Source organism: Vigna radiata, unplaced genomic scaffold (assembly GCF_000741045.1).
Source record: "Vigna radiata var. radiata cultivar VC1973A unplaced genomic scaffold, Vradiata_ver6 scaffold_473, whole genome shotgun sequence".
Lineage (NCBI taxonomy): Eukaryota > Viridiplantae > Streptophyta > Magnoliopsida > Fabales > Fabaceae > Vigna > Vigna radiata.
In genome coordinates, this window is record NW_014543788.1 from 39194 (window position 1) to 60504 (window position 21311).

At 34.8% G+C, this 21311-nt stretch overlaps 3 protein-coding genes across 4 annotated transcripts; 2 read left to right on the forward strand and 1 right to left on the reverse strand.

Moving 5' to 3' along the window:
* The first annotated feature begins 11692 nt into the window (after window positions 1–11692).
* On the forward strand, window positions 11693–14103 carry LOC106754764 (putative clathrin assembly protein At1g03050). Its single transcript, XM_014636827.2, has 3 exons — window positions 11693–11913; window positions 12056–12842; window positions 13016–14103. The coding sequence occupies exons 2-3, from the start codon at window positions 12158–12160 to the stop codon at window positions 14101–14103; spliced, it is 1773 nt and encodes a 590-aa protein (XP_014492313.1). The 5' UTR covers window positions 11693–11913; window positions 12056–12157.
* Window positions 14104–15038: 935 nt separating this feature from the next.
* On the reverse strand, window positions 15039–15963 carry LOC106754767 (60S ribosomal protein L44). Its single transcript, XM_014636831.2, has 4 exons — window positions 15819–15963; window positions 15554–15733; window positions 15384–15458; window positions 15039–15295 (listed from the first exon to the last, which is right to left on the reverse strand). The coding sequence occupies exons 1-4, from the start codon at window positions 15819–15821 to the stop codon at window positions 15236–15238; spliced, it is 318 nt and encodes a 105-aa protein (XP_014492317.1). The 5' UTR covers window positions 15822–15963; the 3' UTR covers window positions 15039–15235.
* A 648-nt stretch (window positions 15964–16611) lies between these two features.
* On the forward strand, window positions 16612–20381 carry LOC106754766 (mitochondrial arginine transporter BAC2). Of its 2 annotated transcripts, XM_014636830.2 has the most exons (7): window positions 16612–16816; window positions 16903–16978; window positions 17275–17370; window positions 17727–17927; window positions 18042–18243; window positions 18894–19029; window positions 19876–20381. In XM_014636830.2, the coding sequence occupies exons 1-7, from the start codon at window positions 16700–16702 to the stop codon at window positions 20074–20076; spliced, it is 1029 nt and encodes a 342-aa protein (XP_014492316.1). In that variant the 5' UTR covers window positions 16612–16699; the 3' UTR covers window positions 20077–20381. The 2 variants fall into 2 exon arrangements, with proteins under 2 accessions (XP_014492316.1, XP_014492315.1); XM_014636829.2 differs by having other exon boundaries at window positions 17727–18243.
* The last annotated feature ends 930 nt before the right edge of the window (window positions 20382–21311 follow it).

Below are 21311 nucleotides of genomic sequence, written 5' to 3' on the forward strand. Positions count from 1 at the left end.
CTATATATGTGATTTCAAACTTAAATGCAAAACACATATTTTTGGAAAAGAAAAACCACATGCACTTTTGTTGAACTTTAAATTGTGTTGTAAAACAACACTTTTAAGTCGACTTCATTATGGGGTGAGTCGATTAAAACTCGTGCCTTTGCACAGACTTTTTCAAAGTGTGTTGTGGAAATTTTTCAAAAAGAAAGTTTTTCAAAACTATGTTTTAAACTGCCATATAGTCGACTATATGCGCATTGCATTTGACTAAGTCTGTTATGTTTTGAAATTCTATTAATGCTTGACATAAAATTTCTAACGGACATATTTTGAATTTCGTTGACCAAGCATTAAATGTAAATCGACTACATTAATTGCAAATCCAATTAATTGCATTGACTGCTGCTAACTGTCACAACTGTTTTGTTATATTCAACTGCATCTAAGTCGATTAAAGTGCGTGAGAATTGTGAAAAACTATAAATTGATGCAAGATTGATATTTGTAACAACTTTGGTGAATATAACATTGTTTGTGATATCTTTCAAATTAGTGTTATGTTACATAACGAGGAGAACGCTCCAAAAACCAAAGAAGAAGACCGTGGTGTTCATCTCTTGTGATTTCTTGAAGGGCAAGATTCTTTTGCATTGAAAGGTTGATATATCTAAACATTGAGGTTTTTGCTGTGAGAAGAAGAGCGTGCTGCTTTCTTGACTTTAAGGGGTTTCTCAAAGAGTGTAGACAACAGAAGAGGGTATTCTTGCTGCTGGTCTGATAACGATTTAAAACATTGTTATTTGTGATGTGATTTTGATACTAAAAGCACCATTTTTCACTTAGAAACTTGCTTAGACTCATGCTTTTTGTATAAATTGTGTGAATAAGAGAGTTGAGGTTGATTTTAATGATTTTATGATTAATTTCCCTTGTTTTGACAGAGATTGAGGTAATACTAAAAGAAGAGAAGAAAGACAAAGAAGTGAAGCTCAGAAGGGGTCAAAAAGGCACCAGAAGGAGGAAAAACACACAGCTCGGGCGTCCAGAAGCACAATTGAAGCGAGAAAAATTGACGTCTATGGCCCAGGCGGTGGCCCTCGATGCCCGGGCGGCGGAGCTTCGTAGCCTGGGCATCCAAATCTGACGCTTGGGCCTTACATGACCCTCAATTCACGCCCAGGCGGCCCCCTACGACACTTGAGCAAGAATTCACGTGGATCGAGCCTTGTTTCTGCTTTGTTTTGATTCTTTTGGACCAGAAATCGCTCTAGCACGCCTTTGAAACTATTTGAAGGACCCTGGGGCTCTAGGTTTTGCATCCCTAGCAGAGAAGAGCATAGCAATACACTCTTAGCCTACTCTTAATCTTCTATTCTCATTCTTTATTCCATTGTTCATAGAGTTCCCCCATGTCTATGGGGAACTAATTTCTATTTGTTGTTGGGGAATGATGTAACCTTGTGAACTCTCATGTATTTGAATTGATTCTTAATTTCATATGTTTTTTCATTAATTGTTAGAGTAATTCATCTGTTTCTATTCTTGCTTATACAATAGCATTATTTATGAATTGCGTGAGTATCGGGAGGTTCCTTTCAATTCAGGTTCTTGTTGAATTACTCTTAAGGGTTATATTGCTCAGGGATGAGGGTATGAGTCTTAGTCGTCTTAACCTCTTGATCTTCACATCTTTTTACCAGGAATGCTAGAAATTATATGAACTTCTAATGAAGGACATACTTATTTACCGATGGATCGAGTTTAAGTGATTCAGTGAGGGATGTTGGCATTAATGCATAAAGAAGAATTCTTATATACATGAGAGGGAACTTGGTGAAATCTAACCCCAACAACATATCCATCTCACATAAATCAACCTCCGTTCATATTTGTGCTCTTTTGCCATTGATCAATTGCAATTTTATTTTCTTTATTATTTTTGCACTCCAAACCCATGATCTCTTTTATTTTAAGTCTTAATTAATCTTGTTTTCACACAATTGTTCATCACCGAGAGTCCTCTGAGATACGATACTTGGTCTTACCATTTTAGATTACTTGTGCGACTCGGTACACTTGCCGATTTTCCCCAACATGGTCTTTTGTTTGTATGCCTATATTTTGATTAAAGGGTTAGAGAGGTGTTTTATATTTTTGACGTGGAGGTCTCTATAAAAGCCTTGTCGTAAAAACCTTGATCATTATAGTGTATTTGCTTCTTGTGATTGGAAGGACACTAGATGTAGGCAGGTTGACCGAACTAGTATAAAAACCAGTGCTTGATTTCTCTGATCCCTACATTTTTACTTTTAGTCGACTTCATTTTGTGCTTAATCAACTTTATTTCCGCTGCACTTGAAAATCTTTTTCCTTGTGTTTCAAGAAAGTTTTCAAAGCACATCCTTTTGCGAAAAAGATTTTGAAAAGACTGATTTTAAGTTTCACCAATTCACCCTACTATTGGTGTGAAAAACTAAGCCATACTATTTTAACACATCCGAATAACCACCATTAAAATTATTAGAGTTGGTTTTGGCACAAACTACATAGTTGATAGAGGAACAATTATTGGTGTACTTCTTTGTTGGTTTTCAAGGGGATATTAGGAACCAAATCAGGCCATATAATCCCAGGGAGTTGTTAAGGGCTATGAAAATAATCGAGGATGTGGAAGAGGTTACAAAAGATCCCAGATTGGGATGAGGAGTGGCCAATAGGAATAATCAATCGACTTGAAGGTATTAAGGGGGAATTAAGGTTAATTCCAGAACATAGACATTCAAGGGGGGCAAAAGTGGGCAAGGGACTTCGATTAACATGAGCACCACAAGGAAAGAAGGTGTTAATACCACAATGGGCTCCAAGACAGGAAGCAACACGATAGGAGATAATAAAGGCAAAGGGATAAGGAATCTGCCTTACCTAGAATATATCTGGAGAAGGGAAGAGGGGAGATGTTTTCACTATGGTGGTCCTTACAACCCAGGCCATAAGTGTTTAGAAAAGAATATTACGATACTGATGGCTAAGGATGAGGAGGAAGGTGAAGGGGAGGGGGAGAAAGAAATGGAACAAAGGCAGATGGAACTCTCAATCTTCTCGGTAGGGGTCTGACGTAGTTCAACAATAATGAAGTTGCAAGGGTGGGTGAAAAGGAAACAAGTAGTTTTAATCGATAGTGACATCAATCACAATTTCATTTTGACTAAACTAGTGGCTGAACTAGGCTTGGTGGTAGAAGAAACCCTTCCCTATAAAGTCTATTTGGAAGATGGGTATAAGAAGACTTCGAGTAGGTGTTATCGCTACATCCTAGTGTTGTTGCAAGATTTGGAGGTGAAAGAGAAATTCTATTTGTTTGAATTAGGTGGTGTGCATTTAATCTTGAGGGTAATATGGCTACCATCACTAGGAGAAATTAAGATCAATTGGAGAAATTTAACAATGAGTTTTGGCCATGGAGAGAAGGAGGTTTTGATTAGGGGTGACCCAATTGACCAAGAAAGTTGTGACCTTTGAAGTGTTGTTGAAAGAAACAAAAGTTAAAGCGGTTTGGTTAGTTTAGAGTTTGGCAAGGACTAAGTTGGAAGAAAGGGTAAANCAATTGACCTCAAGGAAGTCTGTAGAACTTGAGGAGATCTTGGGAGAATATAGGGAAATCTTCAAAGAACCCACATAGTTGCCACCCAGGAGAGACCTGGATCGTAAGATTCCTATAAAAGTCCGAGTGGACCCGNTTAATGTGAGGCCATGTAGAAATCCTCACCTNTGAGTAATGCACAAATATCATATTAAAGCGAACATTTAGAGCATATTTGACTCCTCTGAGTAATAACTACACTCCCATGTTGGTTTGCTAATAAACATAATCAACACCAATGACCTATGAAATTCCACCATTACCCATCTTCAAACTCTAAAATCACTAGAACTATAAGATGTGAAAAACTCCTTTCTCGGTGTGCAATCAACACCATGATCAATAATCCACATGATCTCATCATATACATGGTTAACAGACTCATAATCACGAAAAAGAACTAGATCACCACCCGTGGTAGTAGTGACACAATTATCATCATCATCATTCTCTTTCTGCTTTCCTTTTTGCCTTTGTTATCATTTTTTCACTTAAAACAATATTTATGTATATGCCCAATTTTATTACAATAATGACACTTTATATTCTTGTATCTTGACTTGGACTTGCTCCTGCTCTTCTCTCTACCACCTTTTGGTTCCTTTTTCTAACTTCTCTCTCTAATTTTTGTGACAAGAATCTCAAACTAAGATGAAGAACCATGTGCCTTCCTTCTCATCTTTTCATTAAGAGCCTCACTTTTTGCTATCTGCAAAGAAACAATTTCATTTAGGGCAGAGCTTGTAATTGAAACCCAAAATACCTTCTAAGACTTTGATAGAGTATTCAGTACCCCCAAAACTTCATCATCAAAGTTTATACCCATTCCTAACAATTGATCTAGGAACCCTTGAAATTCATTTAAATGGTCTGAAATGGAAGAATTCTCTCTGTACCTCAAATTCATTAAGCAATTCAACAAATATAGTTTAATATTGCCTAACTTAGAAGCATACAAAGATTCAATGTTCTACCACAAAGTTCTAGCATGTATCTCATCAGCAATGTGATTATAAACATTGTCTCATACACATTTTTTAATAAAATCACACACTTGTTGTTGCTCAAAGTCTTACTCTTCATCATACATAGAATCTGACTTCTATGTAACAAAGACGAGAATATGAAATTTCTTCACAAACAATAAGTCTTTCATCTTGCCCTTCCAAAAATGATAATTGGTACCATTAAAAGAACCCATCTTTATATTTGCCTCCATCATTCAAGCAATATCCATAAACCAAGAGCTTTGGTACTAGGGATGGTAACGGGTAGGGTCAGGCACGGATAATGCCTACTCGCAACCCGACCCAACAAAAAAAATCCACCCACTACTCGACCCGCTACCCATACGATACCCGCTTAAAAAATATTCGCGGATATTTTAAAACCCGCAGATATCCGTGGATATTCGCGCGTACTCATAAATATTTAAAAATATATATTTATATAAATTATTAAAACAAAATTTAAATAGAATTACAAAAAATATATAAAATATAATATAAATTAAAATTTAATTTTAATTAAATTTAACCTTGCAAAATATAAATTGATGTTAATTTTAATTAAATTTAACTTAATAAAATATAAATTAAATTTTTATTTTTATTTTTTGCGGGTAGCGGATATCCGCGGGTACAGATAGTACAATACCTGCACCCGACCCGTTTATAAGTGGGTATTAAAATATCCACTATCCACGGGTTGTGAGTAATAAATGTCTGCGGATATCAATTATCCGTCGTAGATTTTATCTGCGGATATCCGCAGACACGGGTTTTTTTGTCGTCCCTATTTGGTACCACTCCGATGGAAAACATCACAATATAACCAATATACCATATATAAAATTCTCCTAACTTGCTAGAATCTATGAGGAGCAATAACCAATGAATAGCAACAATAAATCATCAAAATCACATATCAAAGACACCAAAACTTTTACAATGGAAAACCTCTCAATTCAAGAATAAAAATCACGAGTCGTCCAAAATAAAGAAATATCTCCACTATAATCAACAAATGGTACAAAAAAGTCTTAGTTGCAAAAACTAGTGCTAACACCCAACCAAAGATCAAAGCTACAAAGCTTACAAAAGTGAAGAAAAAAGCTACAATATCTCTAACCTCAAACATTTAATTAATGATCTAATCCGTCAGAATGAAAAACCATGTGTTATGAATCTCTAGTCAAAGTTTCAACCCAATCCAATGGTGAATGAATCTAAGATTGTCGTTTTATTGAGACTACACGATAAAACACTATGCAGAATTTTATCTCCCTCTTTTCTCTCTCAAATTGTGCGCCTCTTTGTTTTGAAACTCTAAGAGCATTTACACACTGACATGGCAACCCTTTCACTTAACTTAAGTGAGTAAAAAATGTGGCAACCAACAGTAAAACACTATTGTAATGTGTATAATATGATGAATTCTAAAATGAAGTTAGAGAGAGACATTTTGTTGAATTAATCCAGCTACATTCAGTCACAAGATAGCTAGGGATAAGATATATTTGAAAAATTCACATCCTCAAAATCAGGACAGTTGCTATATTAATTGTCTTTATGTTTTTTAAGACTAGTATAAATACGTACTCTTTGGAGTTGTAAAATAGTCAACAAATCACAACTACAATTATTGTAATTAGCTTAACTAAAAAATTTCATCTGTTTAGGTTTAACTCTTGCACTCCAACATTTACACTAGTTATTTTATCAAACTACTTCAAAAACAGTTTAGAAATATAAATTGACCATATTCTTCTAAGTATATCAAACTCTAATTAAACAAATTTATTGCGGTGATTATCGTCCTCCATTTATGGGATGAGACAATACATAATTGATGAAGTTAATTAATCATATTGATATATTAAACAACTGCAAAAAAATAAAATAGATTACTTTTTTTTCATGTAATAAAGATGTTATCCTAGGTATCAAATGTACTCATATAGTATTAAGACTCTTAAGTGGAGTAACTTGTAACCAAAATCTCTACATAAATGCCACCAAGGTGGTGGATTGGATACCTAAGTATGGAAGTGCCCTAAAAGTATTTTTATGAAGCCTCTTGTGGTTAACAATTTATGAAATATACCAACATAAGTTTTCGTAAATTTCGTCGTATAACTTTTTATATTATAAATTTATTGAACAACATTTTATGAATATTTTAAAGATGATTATTATAAAAATTAATCGTAACCCTATCATCCATGAAAAAATAATGATATAATTTTTTTTTTACACTATAGTCTTATAGACATTCTGTAAATGTACCCAATTAAATTAAAAGGATATTACAATTTTAAATATTATTTGACAAGCAATTTATGTAATGCAACCGACAAACTAAAATAAATTGCAATATTCGGAAACTAAATAATTTTATTATTTTAGTCATTAATGTTAGGAATAAAAATCAAAGTTTAAAAATTTGTTTTGTTGTGTTATCTCTACTTGTTTATGTACCAGTGTTGTTCTGGTTTCCATAATAAGAGAGGTATTACGTTTCTGTAGTTGTTTGTGCCTTGTGTTTCTATAATTAAAATGGTATATAATTTTCAAACAACGACAAAAATCAAGTATAAATGATAATGGTAGATACTCTATGTTTACATGTATGAATAACTCAATTACCCAAAGTAACGTAACTGAATGCTTTGAAAAACAAAAGAAAATGGGAACCAAATAGTCTTATTTGTTATACATTTTACTTACCATCATCAAACAACAAAGAAATCAACAATTTCAAGAAGAAAAGTACATAATTATATTGTAAGGGTCGATGAACAAAATTGAATGAACTATCGATTCAAAAGTTTAATAGCATCGATGAGAACATTCTATTTAACAGTTAAAACCGTTCGAAATAGAGGTCTTAGTGAGACATCTGTTTAAGAGCAAAAGCCAAACAACAGAATTTGACGAGGGTGTAGACAACATTACTATGGCGTATTTTTTTCCTATCACTTGAATGACAATTTTAAAGACAACAAGTGAATATACAACCCAGGTTAAAAAAAGGTTTAGCTCATTGGCAATATCATTGATGATACTTATTATCAACATTTTTTGGTTTTCAAGACAAAATGTTGGCAACAATCCTAATTCCAACTTGCTTTTCTTTTTCTATTTAAACCTTTAGGTGTAATTATGCATCCATCAACCTTTAAGGAAAAGGTTGGTACAAAGGTTAGGATTGAAACACTCAATTGAGCTTGAACTGATCCGGATCAACTTGATTCGATTTAAATCAATTCAATCAAAGATAAGTTTGATTCAACTAAATCTCAGAAGGACTTGACTCAACTCAACTCAACATGAACCCAAAATGACCCTACTTGATATAGACACAAATTAACTCCACTTGTGATAAGATATAATGTGAAAGGTTATAATGGGTAATGTATGCAGAATAAAAGGAAACAATTTAGGAATTAGTTGTGAGTTTTGCGTTAGTTGGTTGGGGGGCCTTTATAAGAAGGTAGGGAATTCTTGTGTGAAGGGACTTTTTGATAATCTTGTAGATTGAGCTTTGCCTCTTTGTGAAGGGGAAACCCTTGGAGGAGAGAGTGTTATCCTATTCTTTATGTTTTATACAGTCTATACAATAAAGAATATCACTATTAGTTGGTTGGGGGGCCTTTTTAAGAAGGCAGGGAGTTCTTGTGTGAAGGGACTTTTTGATAATCTTGTAGATTGAGCTTTGCCTCTTTATGAAGGGGAAACCCTTGGAGGAGAGAGTGTTATCCTATTCTTTGTGTTCTATACAGTCTATAAAATAAAGAATATTACTTTTTTTTCTCTTTTCAATTCTGGGTTCCTATCAATTGGTCGAACCTACCGGATACCTTTAGGAGAGGAAGATCGGATCAAAGGTTGCAGATCAATAAGTGGTCAAGAAAAGATGGAAGCATGGAAGGAAGAGACAATACCTTGGGGAGGAGGACCAGCAAACAGAAAAGGAGCAGGACAGAACCAAAAATGAGCATGGCAGAATATAGAAGAAATATGCAAGAAATGCGGCAAGAAAACTCTTGCAAGTTCTTGGAGGAAGAATATGGAACAAGGAAAAAGGATTAGAAGGGAGTCCAGGGTCTGTAGATGAAGATCAAGATTTTGTTAACGAAGGAAAAATAGAAAGGAGAGAGGAAATTCTTCAAGATGTCTTGAAATGAAAGGAAAGAAAGAAGGATACATAAGGATGGAGGTTGGGCAAGATAGTCTGCTAGACATCAAGAAATTCAAGAAACCTTCATATAAAGGGGAAAATTCAAACAATTGGGAGAAGGAAAGAGAAAGAAATATCAGTGCAGAAGTCAAAAACTGTGATGAAGACATTGTTGGTGTTGTTTCCCAAGGAGTGGAAAAAGCTGTTGTTTTTGGGAAGGAAAGAGAAAGATATGAGTGCAGAAGACAAAAACCGTGATGGAAACATTGCTGGTGTTACTGCCCAGGGAGTGAAAAAAGTTGTTGTTTCTAGGAAGGAAAGAGAAATAGATATCAGTGCAGAACACAAAAATTATGATGGAGATATTGTAGGCGTTGCAGCCGAGGAAGTGGCAAAAGTTGTTGTTTTTAGGGGAAAAAATGGGGTAGACTGTGGTGTGTATGTCAAAACAGTGAAGAAGGGTGAAGACAGAGGAAAGAAAGCAAAATATGGTGGGAACAAGGTGACTATTATGGTTGGAAATAAAGTAGAATATGCAACTGCTTTAAGTAGGGAAAAATTCACCCGAGAATTCAAGATATAGTTGTCACAAACAAATAAAACACGAGAAGATCAATGACATGGATATTTCTTTACAGGACTGCAATATAACATTAAGAGGAAATAGTTAGCTCAACATGATGATGATGAAGAAATTGGATGGTCAAGTCAACAAGTTCTTTCCTTTTTAGCTTTTAGGATGAACAAATCTAGGCAAGGAGAGGGCTTAGCCAGTGTCACTGTTATAAAAATACAAAGAAAAAAATTGGGGTTGGAAGAAGAGAAAAGAATTCTTGATCATTCATCAGAAAATTGTTAAAATCCAGACCCATGTAAGTGGTCACCAAGTCAGAAGACAGTAGTACAGAACAATCATATGGTCCATGAGAATTCTAGAATAGAAGCAACTCTTAAAGGAGTCAACAATTCTTTCATATAGACCACCGCCCAAGCCTCTAGACTTGAATTGGAGGGCAACAACCATTGGGTTCCCTTCCTATGATGAAGATGAGCCATGGGAACAAGCATTATTGTACCAACCTTGAGGACAAGGTTGTTTTGCAACAGGGTGTAATGATATGATATAATGTGAAAGGTTATAATGGGTAATGTGTGCATAATGAAAGGAAACAGTTTAGAAATTAGTTGTGAGTTTTTGGTTAGTTGGTTAGGGGGCCTTTATAAGAAGGTAGGGAGCTCTTGTGTGAGGGGACTTTTTGATAATATTATAGATTAAGCTTTGGCTCTTTGTGAACGGAAAACCCTTGGAGGAAAGAGTGTTCTCGTATTCTTTGTGTTCTATAGAGTCTATACAATAAAATATCACTCTTTTGTCTCTTTTCAATTCTGGATTCCTATCAACTTGACATGGTTCAATATAAGCTTAAGTGAACTCAATGCAACATGAACTCTATTTTACTTAGTCTAATATGGATTCAATTCAACCGAACCTAATATCAATCTGACTTAACTTAACTTGATACAACTCGTCATACTCAAATTCCTTTGATATTGTTTCAACTTGGTCTCGTTACTAATTCAAATACATACACTAGTATTATACGCAAAACATTAATTAAATTCAAATTTAAGCATAAACTAAATTTAAGAGAATTATTATCTTAGTTTATCGCCTAAAAACAAGTTCTACACACACAAAACATTAATTAATTCAAATTTAAGCATAAACTAAATTTAATCACACCGGAGAATTATTATCACATATACTTAGTTTATCGCCTAAAATCAAATTCTTACAAGTATATTTATAAATTGTTTTTTCAATTCATTTATCAATAAAATTGGACACGATAAAGTGAGATTGAAGAAAAATGCATAATAGCAACTTTAGAAACTTGTTACTAAATATTATTTTATAATGACTCAATATATTATAAAAATTGTAAATTAAGCAAAGTTACAAAATATTAAAAATTAAAAAAAAAAGAATTAAAATTACATAGAATTACAAAATTATAGAAAAAAATAAAACCAAAATTATAAAATTTACAAAATATAGGACCGAAATTATCCTACGGCCTAGAGATTTTGAGGTCATTGGGGATGAAAGAGAAATGGCAAGTGTACCAAAGGCAAAATCTTTTACCTATTGATTGTGTACTAGAAGGGTTATATTTGTGTAGATCCAAAAATTTCTCAAAAACCTAATAAAATATGGAATAGAATAGAAAAGAAAAATCATTTAATTAAGAAAATAAAATAAGTATAAATATTAAAATCATTATTTAATATATACATATATAGACACAGACACCTTTCATTTGAGAAAAGAAAAACTACAACGAAGCTTAAAACTAGTTTAGTGACGTTTTATTTTATTATTTGATTCTATACGAAACTAGTTTATATAACATGATTTAAAATGGAAAATATTATACTATATATAGTACATAATTTGTTAAAATTGATAAATATATAATCTCTTTAAAGTTCTTTATCCATATAAGTGTTTTGTTAAAAGATCATTGGAGATATAAGAAGACTTACCTAATTACACCTTTGACTAACCTCTTTAGCTTTAATTGAGTATGATTGTGATCCTCTAGTTTTCTCTGCTTCTTTAATGTTTAAATATTTCGTATTCTAAATTCATCGTAAACCCTTCAATAAAGAAACAAAAATGAAAAATTGAGAGTATTAGATAAAAGAAAAAAAATAAAAAAAGGTTAAAATTTGCTTTATTTAAAAACTAAAATTAGATTGTGCCAAAAATATGAGGCATGAAAGAGAAAATGCAAGCTAAGCATACAGTCACGACAACTCATTCTGCTACCATGTTTTCATGCTACAAAAATGGGCTATGCTTGGCCATTTGAGCCTGGACATTACCTTCACACAGAGAAGAAAGAACAGAAGGAAGGGAAGAATAGGGAAAGAGAGGACTATAGAATCAACTATGTATCCTTCTGTATACCTTATTCTTCCTTTCCCTTCTTCTAAACATCAAACAAATGTTTTTCTTCTTACTTTCTAAATCATTCTGGGTTTAAGACATTACAAACAAACACTTTCATCATAATTGTTGCCCCTCCTCTGTTCTTCAGGTAGCATTCTCTCTCTATTTGTTTTTTTTTTTTTTATCCCTTTTCTCTGTTCAAAAGAAAAAAGGAAACCACCCTTTAGGTTAAATTTCAAATGCATGGAAGGAGACGTTTTTTGAACAAGGTGTGATTTTGTAAATTGCAGGGAAGGAGAGGTTTTTTGAAGGGAAATTTAAGGAAATTGACAAGTGTAAAAGTAGAAGATTTAATAGTTTGATCGAGAAGCAATTGGAAAGAGTAAAAATCCATGGCTCCAGGGTCATTAAGAAGAGCCATTGGAGCAGTGAAGGATCAAACGAGCATAGGCCTGGCGAAGGTGGGAAACAGCACCTCACTTGCTGATCTTCATGTGGCAATTGTGAAAGCAACGAAGCATGATGAGTACCCAGCTGAAGAGAAGCACGTGAGGGAGATTCTGAGCTTAACATGTTACTCTCGTGCATTCATCTGTGCATGTGTAAACATCCTCTCTAGGCGTCTCAGCAGGACCAGTAGTTGGACAGTGGCTTTAAAAACACTTATATTGATTCAAAGGTTGCTGTCAGAGGGTGATCCTGCGTATGAACAAGAAATATTCTTTGCAACTCGTCGTGGAACTCGCTTCCTCAACATGTCTGATTTCAGGGACAACTCAAAGTCTAATTCATTTGAATTCTCTGCATTTGTGCGCACTTATGCATTATATCTAGATGAAAGACTCGAGTATAGGATGCAAAGTAAACGTGGAAGGCGCAGCAGGTTTGCTTCTGATGAGGAAGAAGACGAAATCATGGAGAAAGAAAGTGTAAATGGTAGACATTCTAGAGAAAGAAACAACGAAAGAGAAATGGTCAAAGCCACCCCAGTTTCTGAATTGAAAACTAGCAATCTATTTTCCAAAATGCAACACTTGCAATTGGTGCTTGAGCGCTTCATAGCTTGTCGTCCCACAGGTTTATTACCATTACTACAACTATTAACTTTTTTAATTCCTCCGTATTTTCATCACAATGCATCTTATAACAATTCTATGATTAAAAGATTTGCATCTTGATTACAGCTGGTCATGAATTGTGGTATTTAAAACATAAAAGCATCTCATCTCACCGTTGTTTTGAACTAACAGGGAAAGCAAAGACGCATCGACTTGTGACAGTGGCTCTCTATCCCATTGTGAAGGAGAGTTTCCAAATATATTACAACATCACAGAAATATTGAGTATCTTCATTGATCGTTTCATTGGCATGGAGACACCAGACTGCATTAGGGTGTATGACATTTTTTGTCGCGTTGGGAAACAATATGATGAGCTAGACTTATTCTACAGCTGGTCCAAGAATATTGGAATTGCTCGCTCTACTGAGTACCCCGACATTGAAAGGGTCACAACAAAGAAGCTAGAGGTCATGGATCAGTACATCAGAGACAGAGCACAAAATAAGAAAAACCAAATCCAAGAAGAAAACAAAGAAGAAGAACAAGAAGAAGCAGAGGAGGAGAAGAATGAAATCAAGGCATTGCCAGCGCCAGAACATTTATGCCAAGAAGAAGCAGAAGATGTTGTGAAGGAAGAGAGCAAAGAAGAAGCCAAAGAGGAAAAAATAGTGCAAACAGTGGGTGATCTATTGGATTTAGGAGATGACATGGTACCAAGTGAAGAACATGGAGACAAGCTAGCCTTGGCATTATTTGATGGTGCAACTGCAGCATCAAGCGCAACGCAAGCGCTTCCCTGGCATGCATTTGATGATGCAGCAGATTGGGAAACAGCATTAGTCCAATCACCCAGCTACTTACCAAACCGAAAGCCATCATTAGGAGGTGGGTTTGACACATTGTTGTTGGATAGTATGTATAGCCAAGCAGCAACAAGTGCAGCTATGCAAGGACAAACTTATGGCATGAATGGCAGTGCTAGCAGTATGGCTCAAGGTCTAACAGGAGGGCCTGCAATGCTGGCATTACCTGCACCACAAACATCAGCTGGCAGTGCAAGTGTAGATCCGTTCGCAGCCTCATTGGCAGTGGCACCTCCAGCTTACGTTCAAATGTCAGAGATTGAGAAAAGACAGAAGCTATTAATGGAGGAACAAGTGATGTGGCAACAATATGCGAGTACCATGCACGGAAATGCTGCATTTACAAATCTACAACCTAACAATACTTATTACATGACTCAGTATCCACAAAACTATGGACATTATTATTATTAATTAGGAGAACTTTTTCATTAGTTTGCAGTTGCACTTGACCCCGGTAGGAATACTTGTGTCTAAGCTCCTTGCGCCTGCTGATCACCAAAAGTGTAATGTAAACCCACACACATAATTTCTCATACATTCATTACTACATTTTGTTCCCAGTGTACTTTATTTTCCCAATACTTCATTGTGGTTTGTCCCATGATGGTTGAATCCAGATACAAATAATGTGTGAACCATTTCTCGTGAATAGTACGATTTATGAACATTATCCATAAAACATTAAAAATTGACATATACTTAAATATATAAAATTTATATATAGAAAATGCATTTATTAAATAATTTTTTACATAATTTTTTACCTTAAAGTTTCGATATTCTTAAACTCAACAACAATGAATGAAATTTGAATTTTCACAAACCTAGATTTCCTCATTTCACTTTCTCCTTCTCCTTTCTCCGATGGCCACCACAGCATTCAAATGGACCTCCAAGAGAACTCCCGTGGGAACCTCTTCGGAAGCCTCAACCACCCCTCACGCCACTCTAGCTACTACGACGACTGAAGCGAAAACAAACCCTGACAAAAAGCAATCTAACTCAATCGACCCAACTAACTTATTATATGGAACTCTTGCCCAAATCGAACGACGATGACACTTTTCCCTTGTTCATTGACTCCAAAGAACTTGAGTGTGCGAAATAGCAAATAGTGTAAATTCACTCCAACCATTATTGCCAAATAGTGAAAATACTAAATTTACTAGAATACAAAAATACTGAACCACATTCCAAATTCGACAATTAACTCATTTGCCAAATTCAAGAGACATGGTAAATCCAAAACAACTTCATCGCAACGAATAATATACAACTGCATTGTTCTATTCCCAAACAAAGTAAACCAAACAGCGATTCAGTAATGGGCGAAGAATGTAGATAGATGAAGCCAAACAACGAAATAGCCACGATTTAAATTTTCAAGGAATGGAAAAAACTAGTCATTGATACTATAACAGTTCTCAAAACAAAACTAAATAATATCCCCAAACACAAGGTATTACTCCAGAATTAAAATGCCAAAGACGGCAAACAAAACAAAATAAATGAAAAGAAAAGTGTGTGAAAAAGCAAATTCCAACTAAAACAAAGAGGTTCCCTTTCCCTTCTTGTCGCCGCCGATTTCGAAGTGCTTGCACCTCTGCAGAATAGAAACAATGCAAAACAAGTAGAGCTACGAGTTCAAAACGACAATACAAAAAAAAACCACAGAAAGGGATTATGATTACCTTGATTGGATGTTGGGATACATGTTTGCATCCCTGGCACTGGAGCCTCAGCACAATTTTCTTGGTGGTTTTGGCCTAATTAATTATAAAAAAAAACTAAATTTAATGACAAAAAAAGGATAAACAGTGCTTGGAGTGAACTGTAATGGATTGTGGGGTTAGGAAGGTACCTTTTTGTGGAAAACGGGCTTGGTCTGTCCACCGTAACCGGACTGTTTACGGTCATAACGGCGTTTTCCCTGAGCGGCGATGCTGTCCTTACCCTTCTTGTATTGGGTGACCTTGTGGAGGGTGTGCTTCCTGCACTCCTTGCTCTTGCAGTAGGTTTTCTTCGTCTTCGGAACGTTCACCTTCCGAAAACAGTTACAAAAAATCGGTCACTGCTAAAAGAGATCGATGAGAGCTTAAGGAAGAAGAAGATGAAGAAAAGCTTACCATTGTTGCAGGAGTCGGAGGAAACGCGGGAGCAGCGGAGTCGGGTTTAATGGCTTCTGTGAATTAGGGTTAGTTAAATGTTCTTTCTCTTCTCCGTGTTGGGCTTTCTAGTACCAAATAACTAAGCCCATAAGGTAATGTCAGGGTCGAGTTTCGTGGCCTATAAATATTTTAATAACTCAATTTTATAAAATTGATTTTTGAAGTGAAATTTATATTTATTTATACATATTTAAAATTAATTTTATTTCTATTTTTAACACAAAATGCATGTTCGAAATTATATTTTCGCATTTATAAATAGTTTTTAGATTAAACAATTTGAAATTTATTAAAAAAAAAAAAGAGGGATAGGAATAATTTTTATTTTTTTATTATAATTTTAGTAATGGAGAATTTGGAATTATTGTATTTTCTGGGAGTACAGGATGGAAGCGGAGGAAAAAATTTCTTTCTGTGTTTTGGAGGATTAATTTTTTATTGTTATTGGAAAAGTTCAATTTTGGAAATTGTTTAAAAACTATATTAGAGATTTAATTTCATTATATACTAAATATTTCTCAATAATTATAATTAATAGTGTACAAAATTAAAACTTTTGAATAGTGGTAGTTTTCTATTTTCTAAAACTCTTTTAAGTTTTTAATTGTAAAATATTTCAAAAATTTATAAAGAGTGATAAAATAGATATTCTTTAATTATTTCGAACTTATTTTATACTATATTAATAATTAATAATAATCTAGAATAGATTGTTTTAAGTTTAGGTGAATAAAAACATCGTAGGGTTTAACATCGTGTTCGAAAACTCTTTGCCGTGGTTCTTCTCTTCAAAAGTCATCACTCTTATTCTGTATTTCCTCCATATTTTAGATGTTAAGATGAAGGAGTTATCTGAGAACCAGACTATTGGTGTCCATGGTATAGCTGGTATTGGGTCAGTGGCTTTTGCCACTGCCTTCACTTATCCACTCGACACTATGAAAGTTCTTATTCAGGTTCTCACCTTTTCTTCATTCTTCAACCCTCTTTCTTTTTAGCCCTGCCCATGTGAATTTATTCAACGCTGCTTCTTTATTCAAAGGTTGGTTCCACTACTGGTAAACAATTGGACGCTGCTCAGGCTTTGTCGAGAGTAGTCTTTCTGTCGGGTAATGCAGGTAATGCTATTCTTTTTCCTGGGACATATTGAATTATGACTTGCTGTAGGAGAATCAGAACGTTGAATTCGTGTATGCATAATAGACATGAGAATGCTGGGTGATGATGGAAATGGGTCAATGTTTAGTTCGGGATTGATGGGAACTTTACATTTGTTTTTTGGCATTTTCAGATTTGGTCGCATTTTACAGGTTTTGTGAAGCTAACTGCTGTTTCTTGTTGGTTTCTTGATGCACAATCTCTTTATACAGACAGTGTGGTAATTCGGGTGTTTTGTTGTATTTGGACATGTTAGGTTTGTACAGTGGTTTTGGCTGGTTGGCGGTTGGAAGGATTTTTGGTCTGGGAGCACGATTTGGGGTTTATGAAATTCTGACTGCCTTTTCTAAAGGTAACTCTTTTTGTTTTTCTTTGAAATCTCTTGTGTGATTAGTATTTTTTTGTTTCCGTTTTCTCGTAAATATCAATGAAATAGAGTGAGACTACTTTCTTTTAATTGCTTATACTTGTAACATGTTTCTCTTTATATCAATAACTTAGTTTTGAAGTTTTTATATGCCAGTAGATTGGCATTGTCTGATTTTGAGTTGGCTTTTTGATTGCTTGACTTAAAGTTCATTAAGTCTTTTTTTTTTTATTATCAGAATACGTTTTAGAGGATGTACTCTGTAAATTACAATTTATAGTGAATTTCTTCTTCGGTGGAGCATGATTTGGTGCTCACAAATATATTTTTGCACATGGCAGATGGTCGGGAAGATAATTATTTGTTTCCTTCCGAGGCACTTTTGGCTGGCATGGCATCTGGTGCCATTGAGACAGTCATAAGCTCTCCATTTGAACTCATCAAGCTTCGCAAGCAGGTTACCTCTGCTTCATATGTTCCGAGCCCCAACTTTGCTCTGGAAAATGGGACTCGTAAACCTTTAATTGCAAGGTTACTTAATGGTTGTTATCCAGACAAAAGGTCCTTGGACCTGTATACTCGTCTTATATCCACCTTAACAACAAAAAATACGAACATGACTAGTGCTTTACTAGAGTATCCATGGACAATGGCAGGATCTGGGAAGCCACCAGCAGTTTCCAGCGTCAGGAGACCATCTGACATTATAACCTTGGAAGGCTGGAGCACTTTATGGAGAGGTCTTCGTTCTGGAATTGCACGAGATTCTGTGTTTGGGGGCATATTTTTTTCAACCTGGCAATTTCTTCACCAAGCCATGCTAGATTGGAAGGCTGTAGGGATGAATCCTCCACCCAGGTTCATTTCTTGTACATTAATTGAATGAACATTTATTTTGAATCATTCTTCCTTCTATTGTTAGTGTTGTATTTTTAGGGAAGGTATCTTTCTGAAAAATTCTAAATATAGTTAACTATGTTTAACATTTTTATTTGTGTTTACTACTTTTTAACGTCCTTCTACACAGATTGTTTTGTAATAACCCTTATGAATAGCAATTGCTTGTTTTTGTGGCAGTAAACTATGCATAAGGTTATTGTAGATTAGGTTTACAGGTTTCTTGTTTTTCATTTTGTGTGGATTTTTTTAAAGTGGATATGTAATCATCTGTACTTGCACTTCCAATGAAATGAAGCCAGAAGAACAAATTAGGGCAACTACGCATTCACAGCTTTTTGTTTTATTGTGTTTTCATTTGATATTTTCTGTTATTTCTTTTGATAGTTTTTACAAATTAGTTTATGCTTAAGCTGATTTTAACTTATGGAGAAGTTTGTTTCATTTTTTCTTCGCAGTTTTTCCCTCCTAGAAGTCTTTTTGGAGAAATTTGTCTAAACAGAACCTAAATTGTATATTGTGGTCATCTACTAGTACTTTTGGATTAATTTGTTTAATACAAGTGAATTTAATTATTCTGTTTTGATCTAAGTGTCCTGGTCCTGACTTAGGTTAAATGAAGACGTTGGTCCATTGTCTCCTTTCACTGTTAGTCTTACTGCTGGATTCTCAGCTTCTGTTGCTGCTGCTGCTTCTCATGGTTTTGATACTTCAAGAAGTAGATCACAATGTAATGTGCTTCCAAAGGTATGAATGATACTGCTTGTTACTGAAAAGTTTGAAACTGTGTGAACTACTGCCTTATTTATATTCTCTTACATATAAAAGCCTTAGAATCAGAAAAAGGGAAAGGTTGTGCTTGATTGTTTTGTATATTATGATTTTGGTATTTTGTAGCCATATTCTTTTCGCTAAGAATTGCTTTTCATTTCTGACAAAAAAAAAATGGAAGGACAGAAGGAGTACAAAGGACAACAAGGCTGACATAGTAAACTTAACTAAAGAAAAGTTAACAATACATGAACTCAGTAACTTTTTGAAGTTTACTTTCTACATTTCAACCCAGAAGATTACCATTTGCAGATTTTACTGAAAGAAAAAAAAGAATCTGACGTATTCGGTCCAAGGTCAAAACATTTTTCTCTATTGTCCAAATTAACATGTTCATTAATTATTTCTATTTTGGGTGATAGGATAGTGTGTTCCTATTTCCAGAGAAGTTTCTCTGTAGTCCCAGCAATCAACTGCTGGATTATGTCCTGGTAGTCATAAAGTTGTGTTTCAGTACTTGCTACCAAAAAGTGTATTACTGTTACGTAGATAGTAAAGTCAAAATTTGAGACTATAAATAGTTGAGAAAAAAATTGCATAGTGTCCGATTAACTACGTTAAGCTTACTTGCAGGTTAGTCAGGGAAATTGCCTTCATATATCAACAAGTGTGACCCACAAAGTCTATACGCTAATTCTTTACATTGTCATACCAAACTTTAAATAATATTATTATATCACATAAATAAAATAAATACTGTAATTTCATGTATTTCCAAATTGCAACCAATCTGATAGCTACTCACATTTTGCATGTTTCTAGCACATCTCAATGGAGAGAAAGATTTTGAAATGGAAGCGACCAGGAAACAAGTTTGAAAGAATTACTGGGATCCATCCTTTAGACAGGAATGTCTTGTTCCACGGTATTGGTTGGCGGATGGCTCGCACTGGGTTGGCGTCATCCATGATTGTAGGAAGTTATTTATTTGTTGCTGATCAGCTTACTTCTATTTTGACTTAATTGCCAAATATTGATACCCCTTTTTGGTTAATATGTAATATTTACTATTTTTTCTCCTGGAAAAGTGACAGTTTGGGATTTTGCTATGTACTAGTTAGTAAACTAAAATAGAAAAGAAACAGTACATGATGCTACCACAGTTGAATTGGATACTGGTGGGAATCAGTACACAGATTGTAGTCCAGATCGAAAGCGAGAAGACTACATTTGTTCAATACGTATAAAAGATCCTTGATGTGGGGATTCACAATGGGAATTTGTACCTTCCTATGACTGGTAACTTAATAAGATTATACAATTCTGGATGTTTACGTATTATTGTTTCCCTTTCTTTTAGTTTGAATATAAAAGTAATTGGTTTTAATGAATTGTTTCCCATTCTTTAAATTATATACTGAGTACACTGATCTTGATATCTTGCCTATACACACCAGCTTCCTAAACATCTGTCTTTTCCCCACAAAGCAATTGTTGTATAGGTGTAGTTATACAGCATGTTTGAGTATTCTCGTATTAGAAAAGGCAAACTATTTTCTTATGAACGTCGTATCCTTGTCCCGTTTATGTGGTCCCTTAATTGGGTCAGCGTTGTATTGAGTCCTCATGGTGCAAAACCACACTCTTTTTGTTTCCTTCATATGTTAGGACCTTTGTCCCTTGGGCGACAAGTTCTCTCCCTTTAGCACACCCAAAACTCACTCAGAATTTCCACCATAGAAGGCCTTTTCCCTTTTGAGTAATCCCTTTGTGTGGGGTTGACTTATTTTGAACTTTTGTGTTGACTTGTGATGGCTGCATGGGTGGGTTGGTATAATTAACTTCACTCAAAAGCTACCTAGGTATTGGCCTCACAATCATGGTGACTGGTTGTACTTTTTGCCATTGTAAGGGGGGGAAACATAATTCCTCGAAAACAAGCAAGCCAAAGGGCAATAGGGTTGGGTTGGATGAGTACTTCTCAAACACCTGCCTTCCACTTTGTGGCTTTCAATACACATAAATTTTGTTACAAACAACCAAAACTTTATGAACAAGGTGAAAGAAAACCAAGGCCCATTGTGAGGGTTTTCATGACAGACAATCATAATGACTTCCAATTCGATTTGGCATTTTCCACTTTACAGGTCCAAACGGGGCATATAGTTTGTGAGATTGAGAGCCACAAAGTATAATTATGTGATTCTTCTAAGTAATGACTTTTGGTCTCTTTGAAGTTGCCACCGAAAATCACACCT

What these genes read in the sequence shown, in the direction of transcription:
- LOC106754766 (XM_014636829.2), top strand. Translation starts at nt 16,700, where the DNA reads ATGAAGGAGTTATCTGAGAACCAGACTATTGGTGTCCATGGTATAGCT. An exon ending in CTTTCTGTCGGGTAATGCAG is followed by an intron (nt 16,979 to 17,274) that starts GTAATGCTATTC and finishes TGGACATGTTAG; the next exon opens with GTTTGTACAGTGGTTTTGGC. An exon ending in AATGTAATGTGCTTCCAAAG is followed by an intron (nt 19,030 to 19,875) that starts GTATGAATGATA and finishes GCATGTTTCTAG; the next exon opens with CACATCTCAATGGAGAGAAA.
- LOC106754764 (XM_014636827.2), top strand. Translation starts at nt 12,158, where the DNA reads ATGGCTCCAGGGTCATTAAGAAGAGCCATTGGAGCAGTGAAGGATCAA. An exon ending in CATAGCTTGTCGTCCCACAG is followed by an intron (nt 12,843 to 13,015) that starts GTTTATTACCAT and finishes TTGAACTAACAG; the next exon opens with GGAAAGCAAAGACGCATCGA.
- LOC106754767 (XM_014636831.2), bottom strand. An exon ending in AGCCCGTTTTCCACAAAAAG is followed by an intron (nt 15,459 to 15,553) that starts GTACCTTCCTAA and finishes ATAATTAATTAG; the next exon opens with GCCAAAACCACCAAGAAAAT. An exon ending in TATCCCAACATCCAATCAAG is followed by an intron (nt 15,296 to 15,383) that starts GTAATCATAATC and finishes TCTATTCTGCAG; the next exon opens with AGGTGCAAGCACTTCGAAAT.